Genomic DNA, 12855 nt, shown 5'->3' on the forward strand with positions numbered 1-12855 from the left:
CTCTCCATTGAACCTGCACCCCCTGGGCCCCTCTGAGCAGGTGTCCAGAGTAGCAGAAGACCCAGGAGGCTCCTCCATAGGCTGTCCTTTCTGAATGCCCATCCTCCACCCCATCCCTCTGGACCTGCTACAGCCTTCAGGCACCTCAAAGAGGGCTGTGGGTTGCCATGGTAACTGCTGCAGTAATTGGAGGACAGAACATGTTGGTCTTGTACTACTCCTATAATCACGTCTAGCCAGGGCTGGGTAAGCAGATATGCTTGACAGCCTCCCTGACACACTGATCTAAGAGGAAGTCAAAACATCACTGAACATATACGGAGGTGGAGAAAATTACATGTGCCTGCATTCCTCCCAGGGAGAGGACAGCATGTGGCTGAAGGAAGACTGTGATGATCTGTTTGTGACAGGGAGGTGAGATGCTGAAGTGACATGGATGCTTGCTGACCAGCCTTCTGCAGAGGGTAGGTCTCGCTCACTAAAGGGCTTCTGTTCTGTTGAACAGGGTCTGGCACCAGAGAATGGCCTCTCCCTGTCCCCGGCTGTGCTCAGCTAGTCTAAGGGTAAACAAACATTTCAGAAAGATCAATGTTTGAAGGGGTGCCCAAGATGTCAAATTGTATCCAGGACTTGAGGCACTGTCATGTCAGGGTCCAGGCCTAGGTCACTCAGCCACTAAGTGTCCACATGCCTGTCACAGTGGGGATCTGAGGGTCTCAGGTGACATGCATCAGAAGCACCTGTGCCCTGCCTGTTCTACTCTGCAATCTCCCTTCTGAGCCCCCAGTGCACACAGAGCTGTGCAGTCCCCCAGCCTAGCAGTTGAAGGTCATTCCTGTTCCTCCTATGCATTCATCCACTTACTGGGCAAGTCAATTCCCCTCTGTGAGCCTTCGTTTCCCCTTCTGTGAAATAGCAATAATATCACTCTCCTTAGAAGGCTGAGCTCACCATTAAATACACTTCTAATGCAAAGCGCTGTGACAGATCAAAGAGTCACTTTCTGTAAGGCCCTGAAAGACAGAACTAGAACCAAAGAAAGATGTGTTTGGGCTTGAAGTAAAGAAGAAATGGCCACTGCAGAGGTGGATGGACCACTCTGGGAGAAGCAAGTACCCTGATGCTCAAACTGTGCATGAAGATGTTTCATAATCACTTAACACATCAGCTTCACTTCAAATGGGCTGCCTACCCCAGGGAGCCATGACCCTGGAGGGATACAGCTTATGCAGCCTTGAGGCTCTGTTTAACCGTCTTTTTGGCCATCCTTCCCTGGCTTTTCTCAGGGTGTCATGGGCAAAGCCTCTCAGTAGCAGCTGGGCCCCATAGGCCAGACTAAAGCTAATGATGGGCCTCTTTGGAGGAAGCTGGCCTCACCTACAATTGATAAGTCCACCTTTCCTGTCCGCTTTCCCTAGTTTAACCCTATGTACCGGTATATAAACCTGAGCACTTCAACAGGAAGGAGGCCAGGGAGGACATTGTACTTGGGAAAGTTCTGGCCTGAGTATAGGCTTTGAGATGCCCTTTGACTATGACTGGAAGGCTCCATTTCACCTGCAGCAGGACAGAGACAACTGAAGGAGAGTTCATGAGAGAGCGATGGATGAGGTCTCCAATGGCAGGTGTGTGCACATGTATGCTTCCCCCACCTGGAAGCTGCCCACATACAGTGTGTCTGTGCATGTACAGACTTCCCTGAGGCTGGATTTGGATCTTTGAGGCATGTATGCAAGTAGAGAGAGAACAGCAGACTACGTATTGGGAGACCTGGTTTTAGCCTTGGCTCTGACTTTCCTCCCTTTGAGTCTGATTTTCTTGTCTGCAATATGAGAGGGCCGAGATGCAGTTTGTGGTTCTTCTGTTCCTTGGAGGCCATGAGAGTTGACAGAATGAGCTCACTTTTGCACCCTTCTTCCTCAGCCATTGCAGTTTCTGTTTGACAGACTAGGGCCTAGATGTCAGGATCCAATCAGGGTGGGACCAGCAGTGTCTGGATTTGCATCTAGGTATCACTTTCCCCCGAGATATTTGAAATTGGATCCTGATGACTCCTAATAATTGTTCCAAGCCCTCACTGAAAATCTGGGTATAGTTTTTATAAGAATGTGACCAAGGGTAGACAAGGAAGGAAAAGAAAGTGGGGTTAGAGGGAGGGGAGGGAGGGAAGGGAGAGACAGCAGATGATGTTATCTGGGAGTTAGGGAGGGCCTAGTTGTGAGGCTGGACAAGCTGGCAGGAAACTTAGAATAAGGCAGCTTAGGTTATGTCCTGAGGCAGTGGGGAGCTTCTGAAGGGGTTAAGCAGATCAAAGGGGCATGATCTTAGAAAGCTCATTCTGATGCCAGTTGGAGGGTGGATTTGAGAGGAGGGAGTTGGACATAGATATCATCCTTATCCAAGCTCTGAGCTATAGACAAGGAGGCTGACTCAGAAGTGAGTCTAGGGAAAGAGGTAGGTAGATTCCAGTGGTGCTCAGTAGATAGCACCAGAAATGCTTGATGGTTGTCTGCACTGGCAAGGGAAGGTGGGCAGGGGAAAGCAGGAAGCTACAGTGATGTCTTGGGGACAGAAACAGAATGTGTAGAATGAACACTCAGACTTACAGGAGGTCCACCCAGACAGCAGGTAGATAGAGTTTAGAGTTTAGGCAGGACTGGGCGCACAGTGCAGGCCCGAACATTGTTAGTGTGAGCGCTATGGGAGGTGAAGCGCGGGGAGGAGATGAGATCACCCAGGGGGCACTTTAGGTGGAGCAAGAGGACAAGGGGCTGGGGATGCAGACAAGCAAAGCCTAGATCTGCCATCAGTCCCCAGAAGGCACAGCATCTGTGGCTGCCAGAACAGGGCTGCCACAGAGAGGGCAACAGTGAATGTGTTCTCTGGTGGTGGTTCCTCAGATGAGGCCTTTGTTCTTTAGTGCCCTTGCCTCTGCCTGGGTTGTTATAGTAACTTACTAATGCAGGGATACTTGGTGTCTGTGTTACCATGGAGACCAGCAATTGGGTGTCCCTGTGTGGCATGGCCACTGAGACCTGGCGGATTCAGTCTGGTCCTGAGGGTTTGAGAGGGAGGCTGCGGAGCAGAAGGGTTTCCATGTCCTAATTAATCAGCGATGGTGGTTGTTAGTCTGGCTGTTGCCATGGTGATGAAGGAAGATGCCCAAGTGGGCTTGTGCTGGCTTCAATACTGAGCTGAATACAGGAATTTCAACAGGCTCAAGGCTTTCCTGGGCAGCCTGACCAGTCCTCAAATTCACCTCATCCTCTGGCTACTATGGGGGCCAGGACACCTTTGTCTTCTTTTTGGGTTTCTTTCTTTTGCCAAGACAGGGATTTTGTTCCCAGGAGGCACTCCCCGGCCCATGGGATCTCAGCATTCAAAGCAGCACAGGAAGCCTGGGCCCCTGAAACGGGGCCACCGAAGAGATGGGTAAGCACTCAACACCCCTGCCTTTAGCTCATGAACCCTGTCCTTGCATCACTACACCCACCCACCCTCACTGAACTCACCCCCTGCAGTTCCAAGGCCTCCTTTCCCCCAGTACTGTTCCCCCATCTCCACATGGGGTCCCACAGCCCTCCCTCCCAAAACCCTCAGGCTCTAGAGAAGTGACCAGGGAGGCGTCATTACTCCAGGATCTTTCTGGGATCTCAGGGGATACTCCACCACAAAAGCATGCCCACCCCCCTCCCCTTATCTCCCTATCTCTTCCAGGGGCTCCATGCTCCTGCCTTCTCTGCCTCTTCTGGTGGCCTCCTCCTTCCAGCTTCTGCCCATCCCCACTTCCTGTCAATCTGGCCATCATGCCCTCATTCTGGGCTGACTGCCTGCTGTGCTGGGCCCACAGAACAAGACCCTGTGGCATCCCCTCCACCTAACCTATCCCTTAACTCACCTACTAGGTGGCTGGGACAAGGGCATGAAGGAGGCCCTGAGTGACCACAGTCTGGCCAGGCAGTGAGCAGGGATAATGAGGTAAGGCAGCAAGGATGTGGAGAGTCACTCCTTCTTTCCCTCCTCAGGAGAACAAGCAGAAGGAAATACTGGAAGGAAGGAAGGGAGATCGCTCGGTGAGCTGGCAGGGGAGGAGGGAGTACTGACCCCAGAAAAGCCTTCCGTGGCAGGCTGTGCAGGGTGGTGATGGGAGGGCGTGGGTGACCCTGTGGCCATGGATCCCACATCTGCTCAGGTGGTGGTGTGAAGTGGGGTTTGGAGGAGGGTGTCACCTCAATGACTGCAGTTACTGCACCTACTGTGGCCTTGGTCTGTTCCCCATTGAGCCTCCTGTAATCCTTTGGCCCTGACTCTAGCCAGGTGGTACTGATGAGAGGGCCCAGAGTCCTGGGCTCTGTTCACCAGGTTGACCTGGGATTCTCATCCAGGCCTTCCCAAAAAGCAGATGTTCTCTCCATGTAGTCACACTGTGGCCCAGAACCACGGAGGGAATTGCAGTATTACGGTACTCCCCCATACCTTCCTATGCCCAGACATTCAGACGTGAAGACCCCCAGCCCCAGGCTGGGTACCCAGGCTCATCTTCTGCACTCAGGAGGTGGGTCTTGCCCAGGGGTCCTGACTAGGACCTCATTTGTTGTTTATAGATGTTGGGGGTCCCAAGGATGGATTTCTTGGCCATGGGGATGGTCAGAAACAGCTATAAAGGAGGGGACTCAGGCCTGTGTACAGATATAGCAAGATAATGGGATCCCATTCCCAGCTACAAAGTGGCTGCTGAGGGTTCCCAGCACTGGGAAATATGCCTGCCCTTCCAGGGCCTGGCCCAGAGAAATAGGGAGACATCTGGGGCTCTGATCTGCCTCCTCATGCGCATTGGTCCTGGGTTTCTGAGGGGATTTGTGATGATAGCACCCTAAAAGGGAAGCTCTGTGGAGTGCTGAGGGTCTCAGGTGTGGCCCCATGACAGGGGCTCCCTAGGCCTCTCCTTTTCTACACATGGCCTCAGGCCAATTGACTTTTTAGTCTAAAGAAAATATCATGAAGAGATAGATGGGAGCAGGTGTTATCACTTGAGCCTGCCTCAGAGGCTCTTAGGAAGGAGGAGGAGGCTTGCAAGAAGTAAACTCCAGAGGGACAACTCTGCTGTGGTGACACTAATGAGGCTTGAAGGCTTCAGCTCATTTATCTGTTCCAGCTGGTGCATTTTGAGTGATGTGAGCTGATGGGAGTCTCCTTCCTATACCTACTGTCAAAGCTGCAAGAATCTTTGAGATCCCACACCCAACATCTTGCTTAGCAGGCAAAACCAAGGCCTCCAGTTTTGATCCAAGGTCACACTGCAAGTTCATGGTAGAGTCAGAACTAGAATCCAGGCCTCCTGCCCAGGGTTCATTTTATGTACTGAAGGTGAAGGGGCCAGCCTTGCCATGTAGGAGCGAGTGGTCCTTTGGCTATAACCTTGCCTGACATGAAGGGAGGCTCTGAGCATAGTGTGGTCTATGTATTGACAGTTGATGGCTGGCTGGCAGGGACTTCCAGCCTTGATGGATTTCTAGGCTGGCTTGTTTCTGGTATTTGGTGCCTCTCTACTTCACCAGGTCCCCAGAACTACTCTGGCTCTTCTGCACTCAGCCAGTGTCCCTTAATGTCAGGCAAAACTGCACAATTCAAGATGTTCAGTCCTGTATGGGCACACAGAGCTGCATGTAGATATATAAGATAAGTGAGGAGCCAGGAGGTCTCAGGGTTAAGGTCTGACTTACCTCTGCAGGTTGGGAATAATCATAATTGGTGCAAAGTCAGATGGTCTGGCTACTTAGGGATACAGTACAGCAAGAGAAGCTTGACTCTTAGCTCACAGTGTTTCATCTATGTTCATCCCAACATAGAGAGCTTCCATGTCCATGAGGACAGTGTCTCCATATTTTGACCTCTAAGTTTCCTGTTGTCTTCAACTTGTTGAACATCATCTCGATTTCCTCCTGCCATTACTGGCATCTTGTCATCATTTGAAAGTATTCCACCTCTGAAATCTTAATCTCTTTGTATGTCCTGTGCATTGTGTCTATTCTTGGAGAACTTCAGGCCTCTGAGTCCTAATTTTTGTCCTCATTCTGAATCGACTTTTGTTCTGATCCCATATGGACCCTCCAGCCTGTCAGTTCAGCTGCATAGCATTCACCACCTGGCTCCTTAGTCTCCCACCCCAACCTTACAACATGGCACCCGCCCACCTTCTCCAGTCCTGGTTTCGGGGGAGGGGTTCCTTCATGGATTGACATTGGTCCAAATTCATGATCCACAGCCTCCACTGAGCCCCCAGCAATGCCCAGCAGCTCTGCAGCCTTAGGCCTACTCCATTTGCTTCACAACGATTTCAAGGCTCTCACCTTACCCTCTACAGTAAATCCGCAACATCATCTCTAGGTTCTTGGAAGCTGTACCTTTAAGTGAAATGACATTATAGTGAACTCAATTTTTTTCTCATTAATGTTATAACCAAACAATGTTGAATGAAAGGATAATTATTCAATGACCTGCTGTATGTCGTTTGTTTAAAGTCACATGTTCCAAGAATTTACTGACAATGTTAGTGAGGACTTACTGTACCTTTCTACACCACAGTTTCCCTACTCATTCTCAGCAGTCAACCCAGACTGTGTGTTCACAGAGAAAAGAAAACCCTTCAGGAGGAAATTCCTTTAACCTCTGTCCTGAGCTCCAAACTTATCTGCAATCCATGCCTATCTGTGCCCCTGGCCCCCATCATGTTGGGTGATAGGTGTTCCTCTTTCCATTACCTTCTCCATCAGAGATCTAATACCCGCTCCCACCTCTGCTGGCTCCCAAGTGCATGGCTCCATTGCTTATTCCTTCCCCTCTCTGTATCTTCATGCCCTCACTTGCCTGGCTCCTTCCACTGTAACCTAGTTTAAAAATACAACAAAATACCTTGACTTTACAACCTCCTTTGTCTCCTGCCCTTTTCTGCCAAGCCTACTGCAATCAAAGTCGCTGTTCATTATCTCCACTTCCTGCTGAGTCCTCAATCCACTACAACTTGGCTTTTGTGCACACCCCTCCTTCCCTACCCATGCTTCTCATGCCAGTGATTCTTAGTGTAAATGCAGCTGAAGGCTTTCAGTTCCCATTTTACCTCTCAGCAGCGTTTGACACAACAGAGCATGCTATGCCTTTTGGAACACTCTTCCCTTGCACTCCATGACCCCATAACTCTCCTTGTTTTCCATCTACCATTGTGCCATTATTGTCTGATGATTATTTCTCTGTCTTCTTTGTCAGAATTTCTTATGTCCTGATCTCTTTTCTCCCTTATATCTGCTTCTAGTGATCTCATTATTACCAAGGCTTCAAGTTCCATCTCTAAGCTGTAGACTAGAGCTGCTCCCCAGACCTTTCTCCTTAGTTTCTTAATCCCCCGCCCCCAGTTCTTTCAGTCTGTGCTTCTTGTATATTGAAGTTCTATGCTTAGTGTATAAGTTTAGGGCTGCTGTGCCCTTTCAAGGAGTTACCCCTTCATCAATATGAAATATCCTTCATTATCCCTGACAATATTCCTTATTTTGAAGTCTAATTGGTCTGATATAAATATAATCAATCACTCTACTTTTTCTGTTAGTGTTTGCATGGAATATTTTTTTCTATCCTTTATTTTTCACCTTACTGACTTTATATTTGAAGTGGGCTTCTTTTAGATAGCATGTAATTGTGTCATTTATCCAATCTGACATATTTGGCTTTTTAACTGGTGTGTTTAGACCATTTACATTTAAGATTATTAACATATGGTTGAGTTTACATCTACCATCTTGCTCTTAGTGTTCTCTTTGTTGCACCTGTTCTTTGCTCTTTTTTCCTCTTTTCTTGCTTTCTTTGGGACTGAGTACTTTTATGATTTGATTTTATCTTTATTCGTATTAGCTATAACTCTTTTTATATCTTTATTCATTTTTTGTGATTTTTCTAAGGTTTACAATATATATTTTCAACTTAACCATAGTGTACTATTTAGATATTATCATGAGCATTGTAAGAACTTTATAACAATATAACTCTACTTCCCCTTTGTGCTGTTTGCTTCTATGTTATAAATCCAACAATACATTGTTATTATTTTTGCTTGAAACAGTTATCTGTTTTGTAAAAATAACACTGTTTTAAAATTTCCTATTATCATCAGAAAGGTGAAAAAATAACACTTTGGGCTTGGTGCCCTAGCTCAGTGAATGGGGCACCAGCCAGCCCAGGCCTGCTAAACAACAATGACAACAGCAACCAAAAAATAAGAAGACATTGTGGCAGGCACCTGTAGTCCCAGCTACACGGGAGGCTGAGGCCAGAGAACCGCTTGAGCCCAAGAGTTTGAAGTTGCTGTGAGCTATGACAACCTGGCACTCTACCAAGGGTGACAGAGTGAGACTCTGTCTCAAAAAAAAAAAAAAAAAGCACTTTGGGGGATCTAATTCATACACCATACAATTTACCTAATTATAAGTCACAATTTAATGGTTTTAATATTGTGTGACCATCACTATACTCAAGTTTAAAACATTTTTGTTAACACCCTAAGTCTATGCCCATTAGCAGTCTCCCCTTTCATCTACCCACCTCAGCCCGAGGAAACCACTAATCTATTTTCTGTCTTTATAGATTTATCTATTCTGAACATTCTTTTTTTATTGAGCAATCATAATAATAATAATGCAAAAAAAGTAACATTCACATGGTCAAATAAGAGTATGTCTATGATAGAATGCTGTGACTCTGAGGTTCCGTATGGAGTCATCAGTTACCTTCTTCATATTTTTTTTTCCAAAGTAGACAACTAATATTTTTAAATAAAAACAAAAGATAATTTAAAAAAACAGATCATGCCAAATCTTATAGACAATAGTAAAAGAGGAAATACTTCAAAATCATCCTACTTCATCTGGATACACCTGATATTAAAATTGGAAAAAATATATTATTATAAAGGGGAAATTACAAACATACTTCACTTATAAATGAGGATGCAGTATCCTAAACAACATATTAACAAGTTGAATTAAAAATTAATGTTTAAGTAATGTACTTTGGTCAAAATTAAATCAAATTTATGTGAGAATTAGTCACTATTTTCTTTTCTTTTCCTTTCCCTCACCCCCTCCCTCCTTCTCCATCTGCTCTCCCCTTCCCCCACTATGTCATTGTCATTAACTCTCCTTATATCAAAGTTGAATACATAGGATTCATGCTTCTCCATTCCTGTCATACTTCACTAAGAATAATGTGTTCCACCTCCATCCAGGTTAATACAAATGCTGCAAAATCTCTGTTTTTTTAATGGCTGAATAGTATTCCATGGTATACATATACCACAGCTTGACAATCCATTCCTGGGTTGAGGGGCATTTAGGTTGTTTCCACATTTTAGTGATTGTAAATGGAGCTGCGATAAACAGTCTAGTACAAGTGTCTTTATAATAAAAGGTTTTTTTTTTTTTTCCTTTCTGGATAGATGCCCAGTAATGGGATTGCAGGATCAAATGGGAGGTCTAGGTTGAGTTCTTTGAGGTATCTCCATACTTCTTTCCAAAAAGGTTGTATTCTGAACATTCTATTTAAATGGAATCACATATATGTGGTCTTTTATAACTGGCTTCTTTCCTTAGCATGATATTTTTGAGGTTTATTCATCTTGTAGTATGTAACAATACTTCATTGCCTAATAATATTCCATTATACAGATAAACATTTTGTTTATCTGTTCATCAGTTGATAAACATTTGAGAGTTTCCACTTTTTTGCTATTACAAATAATATTGCTATGAAGATTTATGTTCAAGTTTTTGCATGAACATATGTTGTCATTTCTCTTGGGTATATTCCTAGGATCTACATTTAACCTTTTGAGAAACTATCAAACTATTTTCCAAAGTGGCTACGCCATTTTACACCAGAGGTATACAAGGATTCCCATTTTTTCACATCCTTGCCAATACATGTTATCATCTTTAGTTTTAATTATAAGTATCTGGTGACTGTGAAGTATTTTCTCATTGTGTTTTGACTTATATTTCCTTGATGACTAATTATAACTAATGATGTCCTTATAAGCCATTGGTATATCTCGTTTGGAAAAATGTCTATTCAAATCCTTAATTGGGTTATTGGTCTTTTTATTACTGATTTGTAAGCATTCTTTATATATTCTAGGTACAAGATCCTTGCCAGATACATGCTTTGCAAATATTTTATTCCATTCTGTAGATTGCCTTTACCTTCCTGATGATGTCCTTTGTAACACAAAAGTTTTAAATTTTTATGACATCTGATTGATCTATTTTTTTTTCCTTTTATTGAATGTGCTTTTGGTGTCATAAGTAAGAAACTATTACCTAATCCAAGGTCACAAAGATTTATGCTATGTTTTCTTCTAAGAATTTTGTGGTTTCAGCTCCCACATCTAGTTATCTGATTCATTTTGATTTATTTTGGTATTGGTGTGAGGTAAAGATCCAACTCATTCTCTTACATGTAGATGAATATTCAGTTTTTTTCAATACCATTTGAAGAAGAAAAGCAATTCTCTCTCCTACTGAATAGTTTTGGCATCCCATTGAAAAATCAATTGACTATAAATTTGAGTTTATTTCTGGACTCTCAATTTTGCCATATCGATCTATATCTCTGTGTTTATACAAACGCCACACTTAACCATTCTAGTAAGTTTTGAAATCAGAAGATATAAGTTCTGTAGTTTAGTTCTCTTTCAAAATTGTTTTGGGTATAGCTGGGCCCCTAGATTTTTCCTTACAAATCTTAGGATCTTCTTGTCATTTCAGTATTGCCAACTTAACAATATATAGTCTTCTGATTCATAAACACAGGATATGTTTTTATTTCTTTAGATCTTTAGTGGCTTTCAAATAAGTCTGTAGTTTTCAGTATACAGTCTTTCACTAAGTTTTAAAGGTTTATTCACCAATATTTTATTCTTCTAATGCTCTTATAGGTTAAATTATTTTCACAATTTCATTTTTGGGTTGTTCATTGCAAGTATATAGAAACATATATAACATGATTTTGTATGTTGACCTTATATCCTGCAAACTTGCTGAACTTTTTTATTAGTTATAATAATTTTTTAGTGAATACTTTAGATTTTCCTTACACAAGATCATGTCACCTATACCTAGAGATAGTTTTGCTTCTTCCTTTCTAATTCGGATACCTTTTGTTTCCTTTTTTGCATAATCATCTTTGCTAGAGTCTCCAGTACAATGTTGAATACATTTATTGAGAGTGAGCACCTTTGTCTTGATCTTAAGGAATGCATAACTCTTTCATCTTTTAATATGATGTTAGTTGAGGGTTTTTTTCATAGATTTCCCATTATCAAGGGAAATAAAAGAGAAGGGAATTCTCTTCTATTCCTAATTTGTTAAGTGATTTTATCATGACAAGACATTGAACTTTGCCAAATGATTTTCTGCATTGGGATGATCATGTGGGTTTTGGTCTTTATTCTATTTACATTCTGCTTTATAATAATTAATTTGGGGATGATGAGCCAACCTTATATTCCTGAGATAAATCATACTTTGTCAAGATATATAATCTTGATTTTGCTGGCTTCAATTTGCTAGGTTTTTTAAATAAGAAAAATATTTTGTATATGTGTATGCCTACATATTTACATGTATGTATTTACCATATTCAACGTTCTTTATATGTATATTCAAGTTACCATCTAGTGTCATTTTTTCCTTTTCCCTGCAGGACTTACTTTAATATTTCTTATAGTGCTGATCTGCTGGTGATGAATTCTCTTAGTTTTGTTTGTATGAAATGGGACTTCTTTTCATATGTTCAAGACAACTTGAATGAAATTGTCTTTAGTTTGTCTTTATTTTTGAAAAATATTTTGGCCAGAAACAGAGTTAAAATTGGCAAAGTTATTTTTTTCTCTCGGTACTTTAAAGGTGTTGCTCTACTGTCTTTGGATTTATATTGTTTCTAGTAAGCAGTATGCCGCCATTTTCTTTATTACACATATTCTGTTTGCAACGCAGACTTTCTGCCTCATTTTCTGGCCCCTTAAAAGACTTTCTTTTTATCATTAGCTTTCAATGATTTGATTATGAAGTGTAGATATAGTTCTCTGCATGTTTCTTCCACTTCAGGTCTTTTGAGGTTCTGGATCTAGGAGTTTAGAGTTTTCATCAAATTTGAAGAAAATTGGGGGCATAATTTCTTCTAATACTTTCTGCCTCTTTTCCTAGAACTCCAGTTACATGTGTGTTAGCTTGCTTGATATTGCTTCATAGTTCACTGTGAACCCGCACTTCAGGTTGTTGTTTTTCAGTATGTTTTTCTGTTTTATTTTGAAACGTTTAGCATGTCTATGTCTTTGAACTCACTAATCTTTTCAGTGTCTAATTTCATGAAGTATATTTTTTGTTTTAGGTATTGTGTTTTTCGTCTCCAGAAGCTTGATTTCAGTCTTAATTATATCTTCCCTTTCTCTTCTCATTTTAGTCATATTTTCTTTACATGGAATAAATTTATAGTAGCTCTTTTTTTTTTTATCACCCTTGGTAGTGTGTGATGGCATCACACAGCTCACAGCAACCTCCAACTCCTGGGCTTAGGCTATTCTCTTGCCTCAGCCTCCCAAGTAGCTGGAACTGCAGGCACCTGGACCAAATTTTTAACAAAGACCCCCCCCCCCCCACCACACACACACACACACACACACACACACAGTCTAGCTGGAAAATACCTTCCTAGAGAAAAGGCATATCAAATGCAAATACTTTGGAAGACACAGTTCTGAAATGGAATATAGTCATTCATTAATAATCACAGAAAATGAATCTTAAGCATCTA

General features: G+C 42.7%; 1 protein-coding gene across 1 annotated transcript in view; it reads left to right on the plus strand.

Moving 5' to 3' along the window:
- Positions 1–3276: 3276 nt before the first annotated feature.
- TUB (tubby bipartite transcription factor) overlaps positions 3277–12855 on the plus strand; it is a 64761-nt gene continuing 55182 nt past the window's right edge. Inside the window, 3 exon segments of the mRNA XM_012803264.2 lie at positions 3277–3318; positions 3320–3432; positions 4026–4073. Of these exon segments, the coding sequence (XP_012658718.2) occupies positions 3277–3318; positions 3320–3432; positions 4026–4073 (203 nt within the window).

The sequence above is a fragment of the Otolemur garnettii genome, unplaced genomic scaffold (assembly GCF_000181295.1).
Source record: "Otolemur garnettii isolate 467f Iridium unplaced genomic scaffold, OtoGar3 scaffold00001, whole genome shotgun sequence".
NCBI classification, from domain to species: domain Eukaryota; kingdom Metazoa; phylum Chordata; class Mammalia; order Primates; family Galagidae; genus Otolemur; species Otolemur garnettii.